Below are 23759 nucleotides of genomic sequence, written 5' to 3' on the forward strand. Positions count from 1 at the left end.
TATTTTCCAGCAGATGTTTCTTTCTAAGCCTTTTTAAACAGAAATGTGAAAGAACTGAGATGTAGGCATTCTCAAGGACTTTTTGCAAAATTGTCTGTTTTAACTGTCTGGCAGAATTCTAGAACATGTTTTTTTTCTATAGATTAAGATTTTCCCTTTCCACATTTCTTAGGTAGAGTATATCTCTGAGTGCTTAATTTCTGCTCTGCATTCATATTTGGTTTTAAGCATGTTGCATTAGCTCATCAGTGTTATGTAAATAGCTTCAAGTTTGTATATTTATTTTCACCTCTGTGCATTTTGTTTCTGCCTTGGAAGTCTCAATTAACTTTACTGAAGTTGTGACAGTTTACAAAGCTTGAGTTTGTGGCTTCAGTTGTTTTTAATGCTTTATTTTGTACCATAGAACTGCTTTGTTTCTACCTCCCTATTTATTGACTGGAAAGTGCTAAAGCCAGGAGTATTTTATAGGTCTTTGCTTTCTTCTTATGTGTCGAGTACTTGCTCATCCTTTCTGAGGTGGTTTATGCTGTTTGGTAGAATTTATATGAAAAACTATGTTAAATTGATGAAACTTAATGGATTTATTTTGTTTTGTTGATAGTTATTTCTGGAGGTTCTACCCCAAGACAGAAGTCAATGGATTAAAACCACTTCAGACTTAAGAACTTCTTACACTAAGATCAAAGAAATTGTAAGTTGGTACAAAATAGGTTCTCTACTTTCATACTTTGACATAGATATTAATACTTATAGTATAACAGAAGAGGATTTGATTTTTTTTCTGTTTTTACCCAGCACATTACAAACCCTCGGAAAGCAGGGCAGCAAGATCTGATAATCAACAACCCACTCTCTCAGGACGAGGGGGTAAGTTGACCCTTGGTTCTATCAACACGTGCTACTAAAATTCTCATCACCTTACTGACACAAGTGAGTCCTTGCTGAAGAAGGCAAAATGGCAGGTGCTAAAATCTCCCTCCTAAATTTCCAAACTGACCTGTGTTCACAGGCTCTGCTGAACAACCAGAAATGCTTATTTCCGGGTTAATATTCTGATTTTTCAGGTCTTATTGCAGGGAAGGCTGTGATGAACAAAAAATCAGTGCTGGACTGTAAGTCCAGTTTCACAACATATCCTTTCTTTAACTGATATGCTTTTTTATCACTGTGTGTTTTCATTTTATACATAAAATGGGTCTAGCTGAAGGAGCGTTTAAACAGTCAATATGAAGGGAATGCTGTTAACAGCAAATACTGAAGAACCCTCCTCTGGAAGACTGTTCAGCCTTGGAAGTTTTCTCCAGCAAAAATAGAATTGTTGTATGTCTGAGTTGTATACGTGCTGAGTTAATGTGTGAAGTACCAGGCTGCAAGATAGGCATTTCTTCTGAGGTTTTTAATTCTTTTTCTTTATAGTTAAAAGAAACAAAAGTTTCTTCTCTAATCAGAAGGCAGTCAGCTGCAAAATGAAAGATCCAGATTTTGAATAAATACTGAAAATGTGGTAAAAGTATTTGGCCTGACTGTCATTAAGTGCAGAGCAACCAACTCTCACTGAAATTAATAGGACCTCCTAGTAGCTTGGTATTTTCGAAGGCATGACACTTTGAGGAGGGCTTACATGTAGATTTGGGAGCTTAAGTTGGGGCAACTTTTTTTTTTTTACACTGTTTTTCTACTGCGTTTTTTTATACCTGAAAAGCTTTTAAGTATTTTACAGCACATATCCTTGAGCTTTTCTGTTAATTCTGTTACCATTTTTGAAAATTCCTTCTTATCAAATTTTCAAAATAAAATAATACCATGAAAATAATTTGTTCGGCTGCATTTAAGAGATTTACAGCTGGAAAGACTGTGACAGATATCTTTGGTGGCACTAGTTGTACCTCCATTTTGGTCACAAACGGAAGCCCATATCTTGTTTGTATTTAGTGTGGTACTCTGCTTCATATTTAACATAGAAGGAAAGTGAGATTTGCTTGCTGAAACATGGAAGTATTAATCATAGGCACGTTGGTGGCTCTGCAGCCAGCATGACTGTGCATACCATCAAACCATTCTTGCATCCAGCCAGACAGAAAGTTGTGTCAAATGTAAAAGATTTAAAGCGTTTCTGCTGTAGTTTGTGGTTATACACAGTGGCACAACCTTCTTTCTGCCTGTGATGTCTTTAGGAGACAGAAGACAAAGGTTAACATGTCGGAGTATGTGGCAGGGGGATTAATCTATAAAACAAAGCCACAGGCCAAAATCAGGCATAGGAGTGAAGAGCGAAGTGCCTTTGAGCCTCTGCAGTGACTTAATGTTTTACCCTTTCAGTGTCCTGGCGTTTTGCTTCTTTCTCGCAGTGCAGTTTCTGTTTCCTTCATCCTTTGCTCTGATAGACCGGGGTGGGAGCAGGGGCAGGGGGGTTTCAAAATGGGATCTAGCTGCAGGAAAAGAGCTGCGAGTTAAAAAGTTACTAGTTTTACATAACACATTGTCAAGGATATAAATACTTCTAAAGTTTGGGGTTTTTTTCATAGGTTGTAACACCTAATTACATTAGGAGCTAATTAACTTTTTCTTTTTTGTTATTTTACCTTCTTTCTGCTAGATAACATTAATTTACTTTCTCTTTTTTTTTCTGTGGGGTATAATCCACCATGGCAATGAGTTGCTCACAGGGGAGCAAGAAATTCTGGAAGTACTGTAGCCACTTTTTGTATGGTATTTCATTCACTGGTGCTGCTGCTATCTGAAAACTAACCTGCATGAAAAGACTGCTATAGATTCTGTTCCTTCTGTGTTTTGATCAATATTGCTAAGCTACCATCCCTTTACAATAAAGAATAGGCTTTACAATACTTTTTCTGGAGCATACAAACAACATTTGCTGACTTCTTTCAGGTTAGTTTTGCAAAGTATTGGTAAACAAGGCATGAAAACCAAAGAAACAGCATGGAAATGGTCATCAGCACAGATATAGAAGCAGCTAAACCTACTTCAGACTCTTGTATTTAATTTTTTTTTTTTTTTCTTGAGGTGACAGTGAGCTTTAAATACTCTGCTTTTCCATATATGAACTTTTTTAGAATGGCCAGTCTTGATCTGCACTGTGTATGTGTACCATATAGAATGATGACATTTTCATAATAGGTATTTGATCATCATACATTACTTGTTCGATTTTGCCTTCACTAAGACAAACTAGCTTACTTCCAAACAATTTCTCAGTCTGAAAGTTATAGCAGCTTCCAGTTACAGTCCATACACTCATAGGAGAAATGTAGTACAGTACGGTGATACAGACCTTTTTCTGTGAGTGAACTACTGAATTTTTTTTCAGTTGAGCTGCTGGTTCTGATAAGTTTGAATTTAGCCTACCTTTCTAAATATTCTTGCTAGACCCCTTGCAAGTAACTCATAGACCTGCAGCTATCCAGTGAGCAAATGGAATGAGCCTAGAACAAGGATCCAGGAACCCAAATGTTTTCATCTCTGATCTAAACTGACTTTCTCAGTTGGGCTGGTCACCAACATTCTTTTTCACCTATAAAATATTGATATACCTATCTACCAGGAATGTTGAGGATTAATTAGTTAATATTTGTACAGTACTTCGCTGACTTAGTATATAAGCCTTAAGTATTAGTAGAAGTCTCTGTTTCATGCAATTATTTTTCCTTCTTTCAGAGCCTTTGGAATAAATTTTTCCAGGATAAAGAGCTTCGAGCAATGATTGAACAAGATGTGACAAGAACGTATGTAGATCTTCAAAGAAATATATATATATATATATAAAAATTTAGGTTCTGCGTTTTTATGTGGTATACATTATATTGTGTTTTCTTGATTTCGGTTAGTGGCAAAGTCAGGATTGTTGTACACCAATGTGTAGAAACATATATTAAACATATAAAAATACAGCTTTCTTGGAGTGAAAAACAAGAAAATGGAGTTAAACATTAAACCCTGGAGATTTATTGGTATCATTGAAGAAAAGCTCTTCTAAATTAAGATATTAGGAAATGTATTACTATATGAAATTTAAAGTAGAGTTTTCCGTATGAAGCAAAGAGGCGGTAAAAGAAACTGAAAGGTCTTTTGACTAAATTATGATCATAATACAAGATGGAACAGATGACTTTCTTTAATTCTTAACACTTATTTAATCAATAATTTAAAAAAGCAGTTTGTAATTAGTAAGGGAAATGTCATTCATCTAGAGAACTTAAGCATTTCTCTTTTTATTTATCACTTTTCTAGTGTTATGTGTCACATATGCCTTTTAAAATTTGTCCTAATATTACTGTGATTATGTTTTCATCTTCTTGGCCCTTAGGTCATTCCTGTTTAGGAACTTGTTTGAGTTAGAACACTCAGTTCCTGAAAACATTTCTTTTCAGAGTGGAAGCATTGACTGATGTATAAATCTAATTAAATTCAATTAGTGGTTTGCTGCAATGTGAAATTTTACTGTATTGCAAATATTTTTCCTTATAACTTGAAAAAGTGATGATAGTCATAGATGTTACAAATCCCAAGCTCACACATTTTCATTTAGAGAAACAAAGTCATGCAGAAGAAATCATTGCTGTCTGGTTTTGCAATATTTTATATGTCCATCCCTAGACCCATTCTTGAATGCATTTTGCCATGAGATGTATAATTAAAATCTGAGTATGCTTTCATGTGCATTCTCACAGCAGATGGTATTTTTTGTTTGTTAAAGGAAACAGTTCAGGATGTTCTAAGATTAAAATATATACGTATCTAAACTATAATTGGAGAATGAAGAGTTGTACGGAGGTTATGTTGGATGTAAGACTGTTACTTAAATATATATATATATATATATAGACAAAGTCCAGGCTGTCACTCTGGCAAATGGCAGAGTGGGTAATATTCACTAATATCGGTAATAGTGACTAAAGAAATTTCCATTTGTGTATTTATAGAAAATCATGTGTACTTGAAACAATAGCAGCATACATTATGTGTCATCAATATCAAAATAAGGCAAACAATGAAGGAGCAAAATTTGTCAAAGTAACATGACTTTATTTGATAAACTACATGCACTTATTTGTACACCTGTTGTTTGCCTAATCATAAAACATAGTGTGCATTTTATGTATACATATGTATCTGTTTGTAAACTATCATTAGTGTAAGAAGCAGAAAGTTCTACATTCCTTGGCTTTGGAATGTAAGTACCCTCTCTTTAATGTTGTCCTTTTAATTTTCATTCTTTAAATAAATTCCTGGAGTTACAATTTTAAAATTTGTCATTAATTTACAATGCTTTTTATTAAAGGTTAAAATAATTGAGTATTATATTCAGTTACCATAGTCATTACCTTCTAGCTTCTGTTTCTTATTTAATGAACATTTTTATATTCTTTGTCATTGAGTTCAGTACTCCATCATCCAACAGCATCAAGTAAATAATGCTGTAGAGAGTGACGCTAACTGCACAGAGAGTAGCAAACCAGAGTCCCATCTATCAAAGTAGTAAAAAATTTCCTCTATTATGTTTTTATTAGAATTCTCTGAAGTGTAGTAATAATAGATGGGAGAAGTGGGTAGAAATATGCTTTTAAAATTGGTATTGGTTTAAATTGTTTTAAATTTCAGAATTCTGTTACCTAAAGGGAACTGTGATAAAGTTTGTGTGTGTGTGTGTGTGTTCATATGCATTTTGTGAATCCTTATCTCACCTAATAATTAGATTTGTGAAACATAGATGCTCACAACTGGACTACTCATTCTTTACAGACTATGTGCCTGAAGAATTCGAGGGCACAAATCATCTCTTCCTAAAGTTAATGTCTAATATGGGTCTGATGAATCATGGTGTAGAGAATCTTCTGTAATTCTGTAATTATAAAAGGCTTCTAGCTCACCTGTACCTAACTAAACTGTAGTCACCTAAAGTCAGGTGAGAGTAATCCAAGCCATAATGTCTAAATATAATTTTTTGCCTGTTGCATAGTAAGAACTTCCAATATTTACAAGGGACGTAGAGAAGGATTTTGTTAAGTTAGTCCTAACTCATTAGTGATCAACATTTCTAATTAAACACCTGACATTTTTTACGGTAGTTGAGAGTTTCAGAATGGATTTTCCTTCAGCTGTCTAGAAATGTCTACTTTTGAGCTGGAACCAAACACCACCTCTTTCTATCTCAAGTGAGAAGCTTTTAAAAATGAGGGTGGATGGAGGGTAAGGGAGGTTTACTATAATCCAAGTAAAAGCCTTACTTTAAATGTAGATAGCAGTACCAACCAAGTTATGACTATAATACTGCATTCTATTATTCTACTAAGAAAGGAAGGTGTGTGTGAACTAGCACCATAGTAACTCATAACAGACTTAAGAATGCAATGATTAATTACTGTCATTCAAAAGATGTACCAAGGGACAATGCTGATTTATTTTGTAGTGATTAAGAAGGTAAGTGATAAAGAAGAATTTTTAAAAATATTCTGCAGAAATGGAAATCAGCAGATCGGCAGATGAAAAGGCATCTAGCTACCAGTCAAACCAAAATACCAGTCTACTTGCTGGCATCACCTTGTACATCTAGGATTGTAAATGGCTAGATTTGATTACCCTCTTTCTCTTTCCAGTATTTTAAGAAAACAAAATGCTTAGGGGGCTTTCCTAGTAGACTAATCAAGTGGATTTCTTTTCTTTTGTAGTAGTATTTTTATATATTGGTCTACCTAATTTCTGCTTCAGGAGTAAAAATCACAATTTAGGACGATGGAAGCTGCATGAAGATGAGTAGTGGTGGGTGCTGCTGTTTCAAACTCTCCATCTCCCAAATAAAAAAAAAAAAAACCACCCATAAAAAAGGTAGTGGAGAAGCCATTAGGCAGCTACATCCTTCCTGAGCATATAGAAGAAATGGGAAGAAAAGCAATCCATTCAGTATGAACACAGGAGACAAAACCTAGTTTCTGTGTAAGAGGAGGACTACTGGAAGGGAGAGCTACCTTTATACACCAGTTTATTCCTTTTCAAAACAAAAGTGAGCAACGGGGGGGCAGTTATTATTATTCTTTACCAAACCTTTGCAGTTGCGAGAGCATCTTCCATTTTTTCTGGTTTAGTAGCTTTCCCCATTCCAGCTGAGTAACAGAGTTGGAGAATGGCAGGGGATGGAATCTGTACATGAAAGAAAAGATGGTCACTCCGTGGCTGTGGTTAAGAGCCTCATTTCTGTCTGCCGCCAAATTTGTTTCATAAAATATTTGTGCATCCTTTTATTTGGTTGCCAGCCTAAGTTTCTTCTGTGTCAAAGTCTGGCTGCCTCTGGTGTAGGGGCCCCTAAATGGGCTAGAGGAATCTTTTAAAAGATGATAACTGACTCATGCTGGTCTTCACTTTCAGAAAGCAGGGACTTCAATGTGCCATTGTTTAATTGTAGCAGTTGTAAAAAAGGCGAGCAAAATTCCCATGTCCTTACACAGTCTTTCTCAGAAATGTAATTAAATGTAATATTCTAGTGTTCATGAAAAGTATCCTTACCTTGCCTGATTTGAGGATACTGTATTTCTAAAACAGTGCCTTAATCATAAAATGACATTCTGCATAAAAATCCATCCTGAACTGATAGTTCCCTCATGATCTCTTGTATTTACATTTACTATAATTAATACTTCAGCCAGCTTATTCCTGAGTTGGTTATTATCCTTTCTGTCACAATCTCTGGTATTACTAGATCCTCACAGATATCTCTGTGTATTTTTGAGTTTTCTTTGTTAGTCTTCTTTTCCTAAACTTCGTAGGGCAGGCCTGAATAACAGTCCTTCAGAAATAATCTCTTCAAACCCCTAAATTATGTCGATTGCCATCTGCTGTAATGCACTTTTGGTCTCAGCTGTGTCCTTCCTTTACAGTAATATGATTAGTACAAGTGCATACAAGTTTCCAAATGTTGGTCTACCATTACCCCCACCAGGTGCCAGGAGAACGTTACACCCCTCATCCCAATGCCTTTCTCAGGGCTTCAGCATTGCTGTGTTTAAGCCACGGTGTCTTCTCTGCCTTGGCTTTTGATTCAGGTCCTTCATTCAAGGATTTCAAAGTACCTTTCTAGCCTTAATTAGTTACGTTTCTGTGCTTGCCTGTCACCACCTCTGTGAGATGACTACAGTAATTATTAACGCTAACAGTTTTATCTGAAGTAATTTATTATAATTCCCTATATTGTTTCTCTGTGACAGGCTTTACAACAGCCTTAATATAACTGGTCTAAAGTTTAGCATCCTAGCTCAGAACTGGGAAGCAGGAAAAACAAAATTTGCTTGGGGAAAACTTATCTGCAATCCATGTGATTTCATTTACAAACTGACAATACTGTAGCCTTTATTTCAGCAATCTAGCCTGAGGCCTAGCATTGTTGTCTTTTTAAGTACCCTTCTGTTTTCCTTTGTCCAACTTTACCTTTTCCTTTCTTTTTAGTATTCTACCTTTCCAGATTTTTGGTTTTATTTGTTATTGCTCCATATAGCTGGATGTGGTTTGGAGTGGTTGCTTTATGAAACATTTTTTGCCATCCAGTTACTTCTTCAGTAAGCGTGAAAACACTTTTGTTTGTGCACTTACTCATTACAGTACGTCCTGCATAACCACTTTATTTCCTGCCTCCAACAGTCAAGGAGCAGGATGCACAGGTGAGAGTTGCTTCAGAATAGTTACAGATTGTAAATATTTACATCTTCCTGGATTATACACAGATAACAGGATTTTCCCAGAAACCTTTTTCACTTACTCTCACACTAGGTCCACATCATACTGTTTCATTTAAAGGATATTTGCCCTGCCAGAGTATCTAATGGTTTCATAATTGTAAAGTTTGAGACAGCTACTAAAGACAGTGGAATGCCTAATTATGTTGCATCACAAAAGATGCCAGTAAGATACATTGGAGCTTAGGATACTGGTTTTCATGTCAATTATGAGATATTTTAATAATCTTGTCATTAAAATGCCAATAATTTTTAAAATGTTCTTGAAATTTTTAACCCTTGTGTATATGCTTCTTCTGACATACTCTTCTTTCTTCCATTTTAATCCAGTTTAGAACTGGAAATTTTACAAACTTCCTTAACATATTGTAGCTCTTGTACTCTTCCTTTGCCCAACTTTTGTCTTGAGAAAAATGAAGAGCAGGGATAAGCACTGTTCGTGAAACTGCAGGGCAGACCGATGATCCAGTTACAGTTGCCAACCTAACACAGATTAAAAAAATGGGAGCGTGTCATATAAAGTGTGTTTTTTCTCTATGGAGATTTGATCTTCAGTGCTTATTTTTCCAGTACCTGAATCAAATTAATCAATAGATAACAGGAAGGAGAGGGTAGATCTTTGCTTCAGCCATTGCCTCTCATTCTGTCTCCTTTCATTCCGCTTCAGTTCAACTTGTTTTCATGACATGGAGGAGCAAAGGAACCTGATTGTTTAGGCAGGAACATACTCATATGGTACATCATTTTATTTTGATTAGATTCTCCAAGTCATTCATTTTTAGTGGATTGCCTGTTTGTAAGAAACTGATGATTAAAACAATCTGCCATTGTATTTCATTCTTGCAGATCTCTAGTTTTCATAATATTAAAAGGGATTACTTATTTAAATATAACTGGTGATATCATCATATCTACATAGCGGACTGATGTATATTAAAGAACATGATTCAGAATTTTGGTTGCAAAACAAATGTAACAAGTCTTTAGAAGAGTTCTTATTCTCACAGAGCAGTGGGAAAGCAGCCAAGGGAGGTGCTGTCCTACCTAAAACCGTTTCTAGAAGACCAGCGATTGAGATTCTGTGCGCTATGTTGTTTAATTTTCTGTATTTCTTCATTTTCAGCTTTCCTGAAATGCAGTACTTCCAGCAAGAGAATGTGAGGAAAATTCTTACAGATGTTCTGTTCTGCTATGCCAGAGAAAATGAGCAGTTACTTTATAAACAGGTAATGAAAATACTGTACAGGTGGCATTCATTGACTCAACATTTTCTATACGGTTTGACAATAATGTAGTTCTTTTGTATCTGAAGCTGTATCATAATGCTAAAGTAATCAAAGAGCGGCTTGTCAACTGGATAGTAAGAAAAGTAAGCTCATTGAATAACATATGCTTTTTCCTCATAAGAGAGTCCCTCAAATTGTTTTCTTTAAGGTTGCTAAGTTATCTAACTTCAAATTTCTTTATAAACATCTTTTTCTTCAGTGTTGGTTAAGAAAGAAAATAAAAAGAAGGGCTTTCTTTGCTTAGATAAAGAAAGAAAGTATGCAGCAGGATTAAAAATGGTGCTGAATAAACAAAAAACATAAATAGTGACTTCTGAAATTTAGGCAAAGTTTACTATTTTAAGTTTTACGTAATATTTTAAGTTCTTCCTCAAAATGCTAAAGCCATGCAGTATGTTAGCAAATAGATCCTTTATCTAACCCTGTAGCATCCAAATATAATGCAGCTGACAAATGCTCTTGACTGAAGGATAAGGGTGCTACAAATACCGCTTTTATAGTGTTACCTAAAGGAGACCCTGCTCAAACCATTTTTGATAAAATGGTAAAAAGAGCCTTAAAGCTGCACTAACTGTGCGTCTATATGAATGCAGGCTAAATTAATTTAACATTTGTTCTGAAGGTTTTGAAGTGAGTACAAGCTTGATACTAAATTAATATAGCAAGACCAGTATGCAGAGTATCCACGCAAGTATATTTTATTTGTTTCTTCAGGCTATTAACTGTAGAGTGAGTAGAGACTGACAAACTAAGGGATACTCTGTGTGCATGGACAAAGGATAAACTGTAGAGCAGCAAACTTTAGGTAGGCAGAAATTTTTTCATGACAAAAATACAGAGGTTCAGTAAATGTGAAGATTTTTATAAGACACTGTATGCTTTCATGCATCGTCTGTGACCACCCTGTCCTCAAGCCAGGAAATTAGTGGCGTTTCTCGAAAAAAATGACACATATGAGTTGAAGGAACAGTTACTTCTGAAGAATTGTCTTACAAAGTATATCAAAAATCAAATTTATAGTTATCAAACATATGAAATCTCTATCAGCTGGTTATTTCTCATGTTTGACAGACTGTGAGCAAGGAATAGTCTTGCATGAGAACAAGAAAAAATTAGATTTGTGAGCTGTATTTTGAAGGGCACTGCTAAAGAAAACACTTTGGCAGTATTCAGCCTCCCCTTTCTAGTGAATATAGGCCAGAGTACTGATGATGGGAAAATGGAAGAACACATTCCAGCTAATTTAGTCTATCATTTATTGAATAAGAAGTATTATTTTACTCTTTGATATGTCTTAAAAGGACTTAATTACCCTCTGCTCATATTTAAAATCCTCTTGATTCCTTACGAAGAAATAATACCTTTCTGCATAAGGATGGAATATTCAGCCAGATCAAATTTAAAAAAAAAAAGCCCTGAGTTTCATCACAAGCTGTTAAAGCTATTATTTTCTACTAGGTGACACCCCGTTTAACATAGACCATATTGTTAATAGTTATGGGATTTTATTGAATTAATGAGACTGTTATCATGTAGTAGAATGTCTTGCTGAGTTAATTGAAACTGCAGAGATTATATAAATGGTATTAATGAACTTTGACTGCCTGATGCCTCAGCTTTAATAAAGACTGCTTGGTGGGCTAAATGAACATAGGCAGATAAAAGAACAGGTTCAATTTTGCGAGCCTACAGGCTGTTGACAAAGAAAACTTCTTTACCTCTGTTTTCAACTGGTGTGCATCAGTAGTGCAGTAATTCCAGGAAGGGGTTGCCACAGGACTAAGGGGAGAGGTGAAGTGCAGAAAATCAAATACATTTGGATCATGAAAAACTGTTGATTTAATCTCTCTGAAGTGTGTTCAGTATATCACCCAAGTCTCGTGGTGCTGTGCCAAGTCCACAAAATAGCAAATAATGGTGGTTTTCCTCTCTTGTTGTGGACATGTGTCACTTTTATTAGGAGCTTTTCTTTTTTCTTACCTCATTTTAAAAGGGTGGGTTGGTTTGTTTGTTTGTTTAAATTAATGCTCCTGTTAACTTATGAGTAACAATCCTGCTTTTTTGTCCCGATGTCCCTCTCTTTTTAGATAACATTTCTTTCATGTCCATCAGTACCCTTCTCTGAATTAGCTAATAGGAAATAGGGTATGTGGTGGTGACAGGGTATGTTTTTTTCCTTCTTTTAGCAAATACCTATGTTGCAGTCAATCTTCCTGTCCTACTATTTTTATTGGTTCTGTTTTTACCATTGACTTAAGCCCCACTTCCCATAATTTCCACTACATCAAAGCCTAGCATACTTTCTTGAAAGTAATGGTTACTATTAATTCATCAATAACAGATCACCTCCAAGCTGCTCCTTCTACAGTGACCTGAATACAAAGCCCAAATTAAGGACTTTGTCTTCATATTCAGTATCCACCATGGGACTGGTCCTGTTGTTCTCTATGAGAATTCCTCTGTCTCATTTGTATGACCACATACAAGAGATACATTTGCTATTGGAATTATAACACTTGGCCAATAAATGAAAACTTATACTTCTGTCTGTCAGCCTCTGTACAGGACCCAATGTTTCTCTTTCAAAATAATTGGAAAAAGTAATAGATCCTTGACAATTTGCATGCTTATAAATGTAAATAAAGTGTATCTGAAGTTTACATCATTTTACTGAAACTATTACATAGCATCAGCATATAGTCTTACAGGAAGCAATCAATAATGTTTGTTTAATATGCATATATGCATGAAAGTTGTCTTTGTAGTAGGGTTTGTGGTTTTTTGACCAGCGTGAAGTAACATTTTATTTCATGAGGAAGAAGATATTTCTGTCCCTAGTCAAATGGAGTAGAAAGTTGTGAAGCTGTATTACAGATTTTAAAGACAGAATCCTCACTGGGATTGTTGAATTTTTAAATAGCAGCTGTAAATATAAAATCTAAAGAGAATAGTATATTGTACTTAAGGATATGTAAAAATTACTCTTAGCATTCTTCTGTAAGACTGGTGCCAAAATTCTGGTCCTGGTTACACTGAAAACAAATAGTGATGATTAAGCTAAATCACTAGGCTAACTATTGTTCGCTTATGATTTGATTGCCCTTAGAGAAGTCAATACAATGTTGAAATGCATTGATTCACTTTTCATTGTAGAAATGCTATATTTCTGGTTTTCTTTCTAAACCATAGGCTGTATTATGAAATCAATATTTTGTTGTAGCTGGGAAGTGTCATAAAATTATCTGAGCTCTGTCAACTTATTTATTAACACTAAAGAGTTTTAGTAAACTGCAGCATTGAAAAAATATGTGTATGCATATTACACTGGTGGCTTTTCTTGCCAAGCTAAAAATCTCTAAACATTTGAAGTACTCTTGTAACTGAAAGATCAGAGGTATCTTTTTGAAATCCTGATATTTAATCATCTGTTTGTTTTGGTTTTGTTGTATGTGGGCAGCCACATTATGATTCTACTTTATTATAAAGTTGATAGATTATTATGTTGGAAGAATGTATGATGTGCTTTCATCTTTTATAACTAATTCTTATTTTATGTCCTCTTTCTTTTTCTTCAGCTTATATGTTTACAGCTCTAGGTGGTAGTTCTATTAGATAGTCAAGTTTTTGGCATTTCCATTTCTCTTATTTCATGTTAGTATATCAGGGCAAATAAAAGATTAGACGTGGAGCTGTTAATTAACCGAGGGCTGTGAGTATGTATGAAAGTACAACCCAGGTTATCTACAGTTTATTTAAATATTTTTGCCACTTATATTTGTTGTCTAATCCTGGACCTATCTCCCTGTCTCTCTTACTCCTTTCCCTCTTGGTATGACCATAAGACTCTGAGAAATCTAAAGCTGTCAATTTGTAATCTAACCCACGTTGCTGTGTCTGGGAATTTTACATCAGTTCCTGAAATCTAGTGGCTACATTAGGTTTAATCTTTTTTTTTTTCCTAACTGAATTTCTATTTAGTCTTCATCTGTCAAAGTAGTCCCTAAAAGTTCAGAAGTAGGAAGAGAAAGAAAACATCCAAACTTCAGTAGTGTCGCTGTCTTTAGCTTTGCCCAGTCAACTGACTTGCTATTGCTGCAACCCTACAGTTGAGGTTATAAGTCATCTCAGTCCTGGAGAAATTAAAATTAAATTTCCTAGGATATCATTTGATAGCACACAGAGAAATTTCCAACCTCTTTTTTTTTCCTTCAGCACTGCTAGGTATTGGAATTTCCTCTTACAAACAGATAAGATTCACTAACATGCATCTAAGCACACTCAAAATAGATAATGATCTAGAGAGGGCTTCCACATCTACATCTCTGCTCAGTTTGGACCACTTAAGGAACACCCTATTATTTCCAATAACAGTTGAAGGTTTTTAGTAGTTAATGGATCTGTTTTATACATATGAAGCTGATAAGCTAACTCACTGATATCGAATACTCCTCAAATGCTACATGGAATATCAACTGATATACCAGCAAAGCAGCAGGGTAGCCGCACAGGCAAGTCTTCCATTGCTCACGTCTTGTCCATCACTGAAAGGGCTGGAAAAGCAAGTGGAGAGGCTTCCTAGCTTGGAACTGCAAGCCTAAAAGTAGAACAGCTCCTGTCTGGGGACCCACCATCTGACTACCGACAGCAGCCTGAAATGCCTGTGAGCTTGATGGGCCAGCCCCAGTGCTCTGGATAGACAAGATGGTCTTCCTGGCACCCCGTCTGCCCAGAGCAGTCACCTGCAGTTGGGACTGAGGCTCCACTTGGTGACGTAGTTGCAGCTTTGAACAGAAGCACTGCTGGCAGCACACTCTTCCTTCCTCCTACAGCCAGGCAAGGACTTCACCCAGAGCGAGACCTGGCACGGGTAGCCTGGGTGCCTGGCACCAAGCCCCGGCTGTAGTTGGTGTTTTTGGGCTGAGCTCAGGAGTTCCCTCCCCTTGGAGTGATCCCTGTGTCCAGAGGCAGCCAGACAGGTCTCCACCCTTCATCCCACATCCCTTCCACCACCAAAGGGCTCCCCTCACTTCTTTTGTATGGGTGACCCCCAGCCCAACCTGTAGCTTGTGTAGTTCCTACCTGCCATCCTAGTCTACCACTGGAAGCCCAACTGCCCTGACATAACCAAATTCCCCAGTCATGATACATCAAATCCTCCTTTTCCCTGATCTAATCTGAGGGAAGGGGCTGAATATCTGCTGAAGATGAGGTTTCATTCTGCAGGCTATAGTTTTACCTGCCAGTGTGTAGCTGCTTGCCAACTGGATTGGTTGTTTCCTGAAGCGGTTGCTTCTGCTCCTGATAACAAATTGACAAGCCCCAGGTGAATCAAGGCAAATCAAGACTCCTTTTTTGCTCCTGATGAGCTCCGGGTAAAAACACCAATAACTGGCCTGGGTAGCCCAGCCATGCTTCTAATGCTGGCCCAAGTCCTCGACTATCCACCAGTTTTTTCTGTTCTGATGCCTGCATGTTTCTGTATTTTTTCTGTATCTTAATATAGATTGCATATGTAAGTAATAGTCTGTAATATAACAGTACCAAGTCTCCTGTGCATTGTGCTAGTATGACTTTATTTTTAATATTGACATAACAAATTAAATGAAAAAAACTAAAACCAAACAACTCATTTGATTTCTCATGTCCGTAGGAATCGTAGAGTCATAGAGTGGTTTGGGTTGGAAGGGCCCTTAAAGATCACCTAGTTCCAACCCCCCTGCCATGGGCAGGGACACCTTCCACTAGCCCAGGTTGCTCACGGCCCCATCCAACCTGGCCTTGAACACTGCCAGGGATGGGGCAGCCACAACCTCTCTGGGCAACCTGTTCCAGTGCCTCACCACAATTTCCCGGATAGCTGCCCTTGTCTCCTCTGAAGGCTGTTGTTATGCTTTTATCTATGGTTTTGGAACATTATCAAATAAAAAATAATTCAAAATTTTGTAATTTGTCCCTATTGCAGATCTTTGTACTGTGGAACATGATTGTAATTATCATAAATAAAATTCATATTTATGAATTTAGATCTTGGAGTAAACTGCCAGGTGCAGGGTTGCCTACCATTGCCAATTTGTTGTCTGTTGTGTTCGAAAAAGGGAGAGTAACTTGCTTCTGTATATTATAGAAGAATAAACACTTGGATTTAATCAGAATTTAAGATAAAAGCCATTGATTATGAAACCGTTCTGTTAAGAATGTAAATGTTCATGCTTTTAGTTAGTCTGCACCTAATATTGCTGACTGCCTGATGATATGCATTAGGAACTATTATATGACTGGAAAATCTTACTATACTTTTGCTTCCTTTTATGTTTAGGGTATGCATGAACTTTTAGCTCCCATTGTCTTTATCCTGCATTGTGACCACCAAGCTTTTTCACATGCCAGTGAAGCTGCACAACCAAGGCAAGCATTGTATTTTATTTGTATAGTATTAAAAATCTGCTTTCATAAAAAAATAAGTAAGTTGACTGGACTAGAACTTAGAAACATGTTTTCCTTAATTCTTTGTTTATAATTGATAAATTGATGTCAGAAATTGTTGCATCCTTATGCTTTGATGGGAATGTCCTTATTTCATCTTCCCTACTACAGCTTCTGAAAGGGGAATTAAAAGTGTAGACATTGGCCCCTTCAAAGATAACAGCTGGCAAAAAAAGGGGCGACAAGAAACCTAAGGAAAACCTTAATCAAAAAGCTTACATAACTACCTACCACTTCACTTCATTCTTATTGCCAGAAATAGTTTAGTTTTTGTCATTGCAGGTTGGAGGCAGATTAGAGAACTACAGTCATAGAACAGACATGTTACCAACTCTCTTTTCCTCATATCTTAAAGGAAAAAAAAATTCAATGTAGACAAATTGTTGTGATTGATATTTCTTTCATCACCTGCAATGTTGTAGCTGCAATATCTTTTGACTTGGTAGTAACATTAAGTTTACCTATTGATTCTCTATTTCACTCAAACTGTGTGTGTGTATATGTGTGTGCGTGTAATCATACACATATGTATAAAATATTACATCACACATGATTGTCTGACAACCAAGTTCAGATGCTTTTTTTCTTGCCCTATATATAAACCTTTTTTTAAAAAAAAAGAAAAAAAAGTTGCCTTCTTGTATCTCTTGTGATATTTAGGTCATTTCTTTTCATCTGTCTTTTTGCACTCTCTTTTGGAGTTCAGCAGTGAATAAAAGCCAATTTAATTACATGTACTATATAATGTAACCTCTGTTAGCACCCCTCAACGTGATTGTCCAAAGGCAGTTAAGCATAAGGATGGAGTTTATTTACAAGTGTGTGTTTTTATTCAAAGTCTGTCCTTAGATATCCTGAAACTACCTAGAAGATGCTCTTCAGTGCTAAGTAACTTAAAATAACCATGTGTTATGCACAGCATTCTGTTCCATCCCCACTGAAAAACTAGAGCTAAGCAGCAAAGTAGATGGAAAAGGGGTGCTGTCACTGATTAATTGCTGTTAAAGTACAATAAAAATACAGGCTATTAAAACAAAATAAATTAATGTTTTGATACTGCATATTTGACCAGTAACCATATTTTTTTTGTTTGGGACAAACAGTGATAGATTGTGCAGCAATCAATTATTCTAGATCAAGCATATTCAAATAATACATTGTGACATTCAGTAATTTGTTATTTGGAATAATTAGATGGTTACTTCATTGTAGTGCAGACAAGGCAGCTAATTTGGTTTTGATCTTTATAAAAAGGAAAGACTTCATTTGTTCAGTGGAGTTGCTCTTTTTAATTAAAAAGGCTAGTTTTCTCATTTGCACTTTATATGAAAGTTGGCTTATAAATACATAATAGTACATGCAGAACACTGACCAAAAATAAACATTCACACTTGGATTGTTCACTGTTGCCTTTTTCAGCGAGGAAATGAAAGTTCTTTTGAATCCTGAATATCTGGAACATGATGCCTAGTAAGTTTTAACAACTTCCTTTACGTTTAGTTTGCTCTTATTTGTAATACATTATTTAACACCAAGTTTCTGGTTTTTTCCCCTGCAGTGCAATGTTCACATGTCTTATGAAAACTGCAGAACATTGGTTTTCAACGTTTGAACATGACAGTCAGAAGGTAAATATTGCTCTAAAATGTTTTTATTGTATTTTTAAGCAAAGGTGATTTTTAATATGATTCAAGTAATTCGAAGCTAATAAGGCATCTTCTCTTAAACAACTTGGTTAAAGCAGGCTCAAGCAAGTTTACATTCTTTAGAGGTTCTTCAGAATTTGGTCATAAGCATGTGTGGAAAGTCTTCCAGCTGAGAGTTTCTGTCTGTTGAAAGATCACTTGGTAATCAAAAGCCAAATGCACAAACACAGATTCACCTATGTATGAGTGATGTTCTTGGGTAGCATTCGAAAGAATGCCTGTCATACGCACATCTACATGCCCAAAACCTGTGCAAATGTCATGTTAAATAAATGTATATAGGCAATGTTTAACTTATTGAGGCTTGAATTGTTTTCAACTGTTTACAATATAAACACTTTGCTGTGAAACCAAAACTTTAATCATAGCCTGTCCATCAAAGGGCAGGGTGAATCTTCCCCTGACTTCATCACTCCATTTCCTTACTTTATTTCTTCTTGACCTCAGGGTATTCAAACAGAGGGAATGTCTGTGCCCTCAGTCTCCTGTGTAGCTATACAGACAACACTGTATTTAGTATGTTGCTTCTTTGCAGGGACCTTCCAGGGACTATCTAGTCCTTGCCTGTAACCGTTTTTCATGCGTGGCATGAGGGACAATTCCCTCAGTCAATTGCTCAAGATTTCCTTTGAATATTTTTTCCTGTCTCTTTCCCTGTTTACATTTCTGTCTTTTTTTTAATGCTGAAAAATGATTTGTGTAATGGAGTATATGTAGAAGGCTCTAGCTAAACATAGCTGTGTTACAGGTATTGCCAAGACTTTCAGTGTATCATAGCCTACAAGAGTTGTCCTCCAAACTTAGTTCCAGCTTGATTCACTTCAGCATTTTTCACATAGACTGTGGAGTGGGTATCTAGAGTTAACAAAAAATTAGTAAGAATTTGGTCGGGTTTGGATGTCCACATGTGTGCACGAAAACCTATATTTGCAAACTGTCATTAGGGAGTACTAGTTTGAGAGGTAGTTTTTCTTGTCTGTTGAGGGAAAAGGTGTTCACCCAAGACTCACTTAAAAGCTTCTATTTTCTTTAAATGTTTAAATGTATCTATGTATATATTTTATTAGACATGGAGCACTGGCATCTTGGCCTAAGCTATCTACAGTTATAAATTACTATTTGGATTTGGGTTTTTACATAATTCTCAGTAACTAAGGATAAAGCATATGAGATACAAATTTTATGAATTTATTACATAGTCACTTTTATTCCAACAACAAAGCTGTGAGACATGTTTCTCTGAGTGTAGCTTTTCAGAATTCAGTATATTCAAATGCATTTGAATGTTCCAATTTCTGTGACAGAGGTGGTAAAGTCTGAGGTTGAATTTTATTCTGGGAAATAACTAGGTCTGCTTACAGATTTGCAGTGCTTGGGTAGAAGGTGAAAGTTTACATTGCCCTTTCCAGTCCTTTCGTGGCATAAAAAATTAACAATGCAAAGCGCATGGATTAATATCTAGTTGTTTGTTCTTGTTCTTTGCAAACATGTATAATCTTTAATAATCCTTTCTTGTACGTATGCCTTTTACATTCATGACTTTGAGGGTAAGCTACATAATAAAGTCTGAATCTTCACAAAGGAAGCAATGAAAGCATGTGCTCTGAGAGACATGTTACGTTTTATAGCCTCTAACAGTTGGTTCCATTACTCCCAATTGCCATTAGAGGAGCTTCTCCAGCTACTCCATTCCCTAGTGGTTAATGAGAGAAATCTGTCCACGGTTTATACTTGTACTATGTCCTAGCCTCTCTTTACTGCTGTAGCATTTGTTTCCTAAATGCATGAATATATAAATTGTATTAGTATCAACTGCCAGCCATTCCAGTTCATGTTGTGGTAGGTAATGTTTTGTGGCAGAATTTGGTGACTCTGTTCCTAATGCCTGATCTGAATTTTTCAGCTGCATTTCACTGGTACCCATATTTAAACTGTTCTTAGAGGTGAATCTGATGCTCTCCTGTAAACAGTATAGCATATCTCCGAGCCATTCCTCTTTTTGTCTTTTTATTGTGAACTGCATCCCTTTGGGATTGATCACTTATATTTCGTGTTAGCAGTAGATGGCTAAACCCATGCACTTAATTTTTTTCCAAGACTTAGAAGCTCACAAAAAGAAAACATGTGTTTTTTCTCATCTGGCAAGTTAATATATAGTGAGTATGGGCAGGGGCACAGTATCATGTTGTCCACTTGGCTTCTCTGCTTTAGGCACAGGCACTGTGAGTCATTTCTAGTTAAACATTTTGGCGGCTTAGTTGTATTAGTTTATTTGAGCATCTTTCTGTTTGGGCTGTTTCTTTCACACCAGCTGATGTGATATTTTGGAGCAATTTCAACTGACTAAATGTATTGTCATTTTCTCAACCAAATTGTGTGAGAGGAGACAACAGACCTATCACATGCACTCTAGTCATCCACTGAGCTTCTTGGTGGAGTGCACCAAATCGAGAGGCATGGACAGGTCAAGGCATTGATTATTGATTGCAACTGCTGTCCCCACAGATTCTGTCATGCTTTGAAGATTTCTGTTAATGGGGTGAATTTCTGAGATGCTGATGAACCGCATTTTGATGGATACCATTTACTTATCTCATGCTTTTAAAAATGGCAAGCCAGCATACATTATTTGATGCACTTAACCATGTTGATAATCAGTCAGTCTGACAGCAATGTGTCAGTGCTGCATTATGCCAAGGTGCACAAATGCTGTAAGTGACAAATAACTCCAGTTTTGGCACTCCTCCGTAAGAGGAAGCTTGCATTAGTTTTGATATTTAGAATCTCTTGACACTTGAGCCAGTGTTTAAGGGTCTGTCTTCTAATTTTGTAAAGATGGCTTTAAACCCACAGACAACTAATGATATAAAGGCTAATCTGAGTAACTAGCTAGTCTTCTCATATTACAAGTTCAAATAAGTAGAAAGATTCTAATATTGAGATTTCTATACAAGAATCTATGCCTATAATCAAGGAAAGTTTAAAAATACAGAACTTTTGAGTCGTCAGAGTTCATACCCCAGATGTGTGCCAACTGATGGACCATGCACAGTCTAGGAATATAGCGAGTTACAGACTGTTATGGTTAGTTTCAAAGATAAATTGATATGTACATGAAAAAAATTACTATAGACTGGCATTTAACATTAAGGCAATGTTATCATATCATACCGTACTTTAGGAGTGGTTTTGTGTATAGATTAGAAGGAGATTAGTGGATACCCTTTTTCAGTATTTTGCATTCTAGCACGTGACCAACAAAACAATGAAATGGGTCCGAAACAACAATAGGAAATAGCCATACAATGGAGCAACAAAAATCAGGATAAAAAGAAGGCTGCCTAGTTTGGCGATAAAGAAGTTAATGGAAAATTAGAAAAGGAGGTAGGAGAAATATCCTTTCTCAACGTACCTGCAGCTGTGAAGAACTTTAGTGTTTAAGTAAGCAGTGACATTGCTTATTAGCCCCTAAGAAGCTAGGTGTTTATTTTAAATTTCTGTTTGGTAGAACAGAAAAGATTTTGAATGAAAGTATGCCATTTCAGTGAACTTTATTTGACAGTCTGAGGGAGCTTTTGTCAAGTGATTTGCTAGGGCATCTTAAATGAATATGTCTTGGTACCACAAAAGCATGGCAAAACCCCTGCACTGTAATAGATCAGTCCCTTTGCTGCAATTGCCATAGCAAAGCAACAATTAAGCAGATTTTAAGGTACAATTTATAATCAATCAGTTCCTTAAATAGAAACATTTTACCAGAAATCACTGCTCAGCATCATACCATATTTTCTGCAGTACAGAAGTGGAATAATTAAGAAAAAAATATTTCAAGCAAAGGAGATCAGCATAAAAAATAGGCTTTTTGGTAGAAATTATTAAGTTTTTGCTGCCCACTTGAATGTTAAACCATGTTGTAAATGACTGAAAAATGTGGGTACTTCTCTTCCTTCCTCTTAAAATGCTCATACAGAGAGAATGAGGTTGAAGAGGGACTATAACCATAGGAAACAACCTTGGGGATAGTTTATACAACAAAAAAATCCTTTCTTTGTTATTGAATGTTAAAAATAATGTGCTTTTCACTGTATTGAACCAAGTCAATTTGTCTTTCAACAGTTTAAGCTGTAATGAAGTCTTCTGAAATTATTTACCCTTTGACCTTGATAATGCTTCTCTATCAATATACTGAGCAAAAGGGTAGAAAAAACAATAACTATCTTCTAAAATGAAGCTTTCAGGTCAAAGAGCCATAATGACAGATTGCAACAAAGTCATTGCAAAATCTTCTCTTCTTACTGTTTCAATTTTCCCTCTTTTATAACTTTAACATTGTTCCTGACAGCTTAATTCTCCATTTCCCTTTCCCCAATCTTTCTCTTGATAGGTTTGACTTGTTCTTTTTTATTTCTCATCCTCCTTTTTACATGTTTCCTATTCAGTGCGGTTCATTACCTGCTGCATTTCTTTCTGGCATTCTGTGTCTTTTTCAATAATGCTTCACTCTTTTGCAGGAAGAAGAAATTTAAAGTGTTATCAGGTTCAAGGACGCTAATACTCCAGTAGTTTTCTTCCTCTGTGTTCACTCAGTGTGTGTCATGTTCTAGATCATGACATAGTTTGCACAACCTTTAGGTCCAACCAACTACCTTCTAACCATCAGGTTCATCTCACTGTTCTATTTCTTTTGTGTTTTAAAAGTTTTCTGATGCTTTATCAAAGTTGCGTAGATTTTGAGGTACAGCCACCAGATTTTCTGAGCAAGGGAAGCCTGTTTAGAAAGGATTGTTCAAAAATATGTTATTTCCTATTTGGTATGGAATTTATTGTCCTCTGAGGGCATATATTATGACTCAGCCTGCTGATATTAAAGCTAAAATAAAGCTGTCAACATTTTGTCAGAGCGTGAAAAGTAAAGCACACACGTAAAAATTGACGTGCAGAACGAGGGGATGAACCTTGGCACGCCTGGGAAGGGGAATCCCACAATACCTTCCACAGAAGTGGATGCTTGACATTCCTCTTTTGCTGGAAAAGAAACGAATTATTAATACTTTTATGTTTCTTTGGAAGCCAATGATTACAACAAAACAAATCTCTTGTAGACAATCGCTTTAGACAATAAGGCTTTATGGGATGTTTTTTTCTTTCCCCTGTTTTCTGTGTCTACAGGAGAAAGATGTGATGATTACACCTATGCCATTTGCAAGGCCACAGGACTTAGGCCCATCTATTGCTATTGTAGCAAAGGTAAACCAAATTCAGGATCATCTGCTGAAGAAACATGATATTGAGCTGTACATGCATCTGAACCGACTGGAAATTGCTCCACAGATTTATGGACTGTAAGTGTTTGCAAAGCATTATTTAATTTAATTTCTTCTATTTTTATTTCATTACATTAGGACATCTTTTTCCTTAAATTTAGGGTTAGAGGAATGGGGCTAAAAAGAAGTACTGCTTATCTCTTAGAACTTACTCAGTTGGCAGCATTACAGTAAATGACACCCCACTGTTGTATTTGTGGCAATGGCATTTCCAGT

General features: G+C 36.1%; 1 protein-coding gene across 4 annotated transcripts in view; it reads left to right on the top strand.

The window, feature by feature from the left end:
- Positions 1-23759, top strand: part of TBC1D5 (TBC1 domain family member 5) — a 328444-nt gene that overhangs the window by 177579 nt on the left and 127106 nt on the right. For all 4 annotated transcript variants that reach the window (XM_030008981.2, XM_030008982.2, XM_030008984.1 and 1 more), the window contains 8 exons: positions 605-694; positions 799-870; positions 3679-3746; positions 9868-9970; positions 16347-16435; positions 17933-17983; positions 18072-18141; positions 23389-23561. In XM_030008981.2, the coding sequence (XP_029864841.1) occupies positions 605-694; positions 799-870; positions 3679-3746; positions 9868-9970; positions 16347-16435; positions 17933-17983; positions 18072-18141; positions 23389-23561 (716 nt within the window). The remainder of the gene's footprint in view (positions 1-604; positions 695-798; positions 871-3678; positions 3747-9867; positions 9971-16346; positions 16436-17932; positions 17984-18071; positions 18142-23388; positions 23562-23759) is intronic.

The sequence above is a fragment of the Aquila chrysaetos genome, chromosome 3 (genome assembly GCF_900496995.4).
Source record: "Aquila chrysaetos chrysaetos chromosome 3, bAquChr1.4, whole genome shotgun sequence".
NCBI classification, from domain to species: Eukaryota; Metazoa; Chordata; class Aves; order Accipitriformes; family Accipitridae; genus Aquila; species Aquila chrysaetos.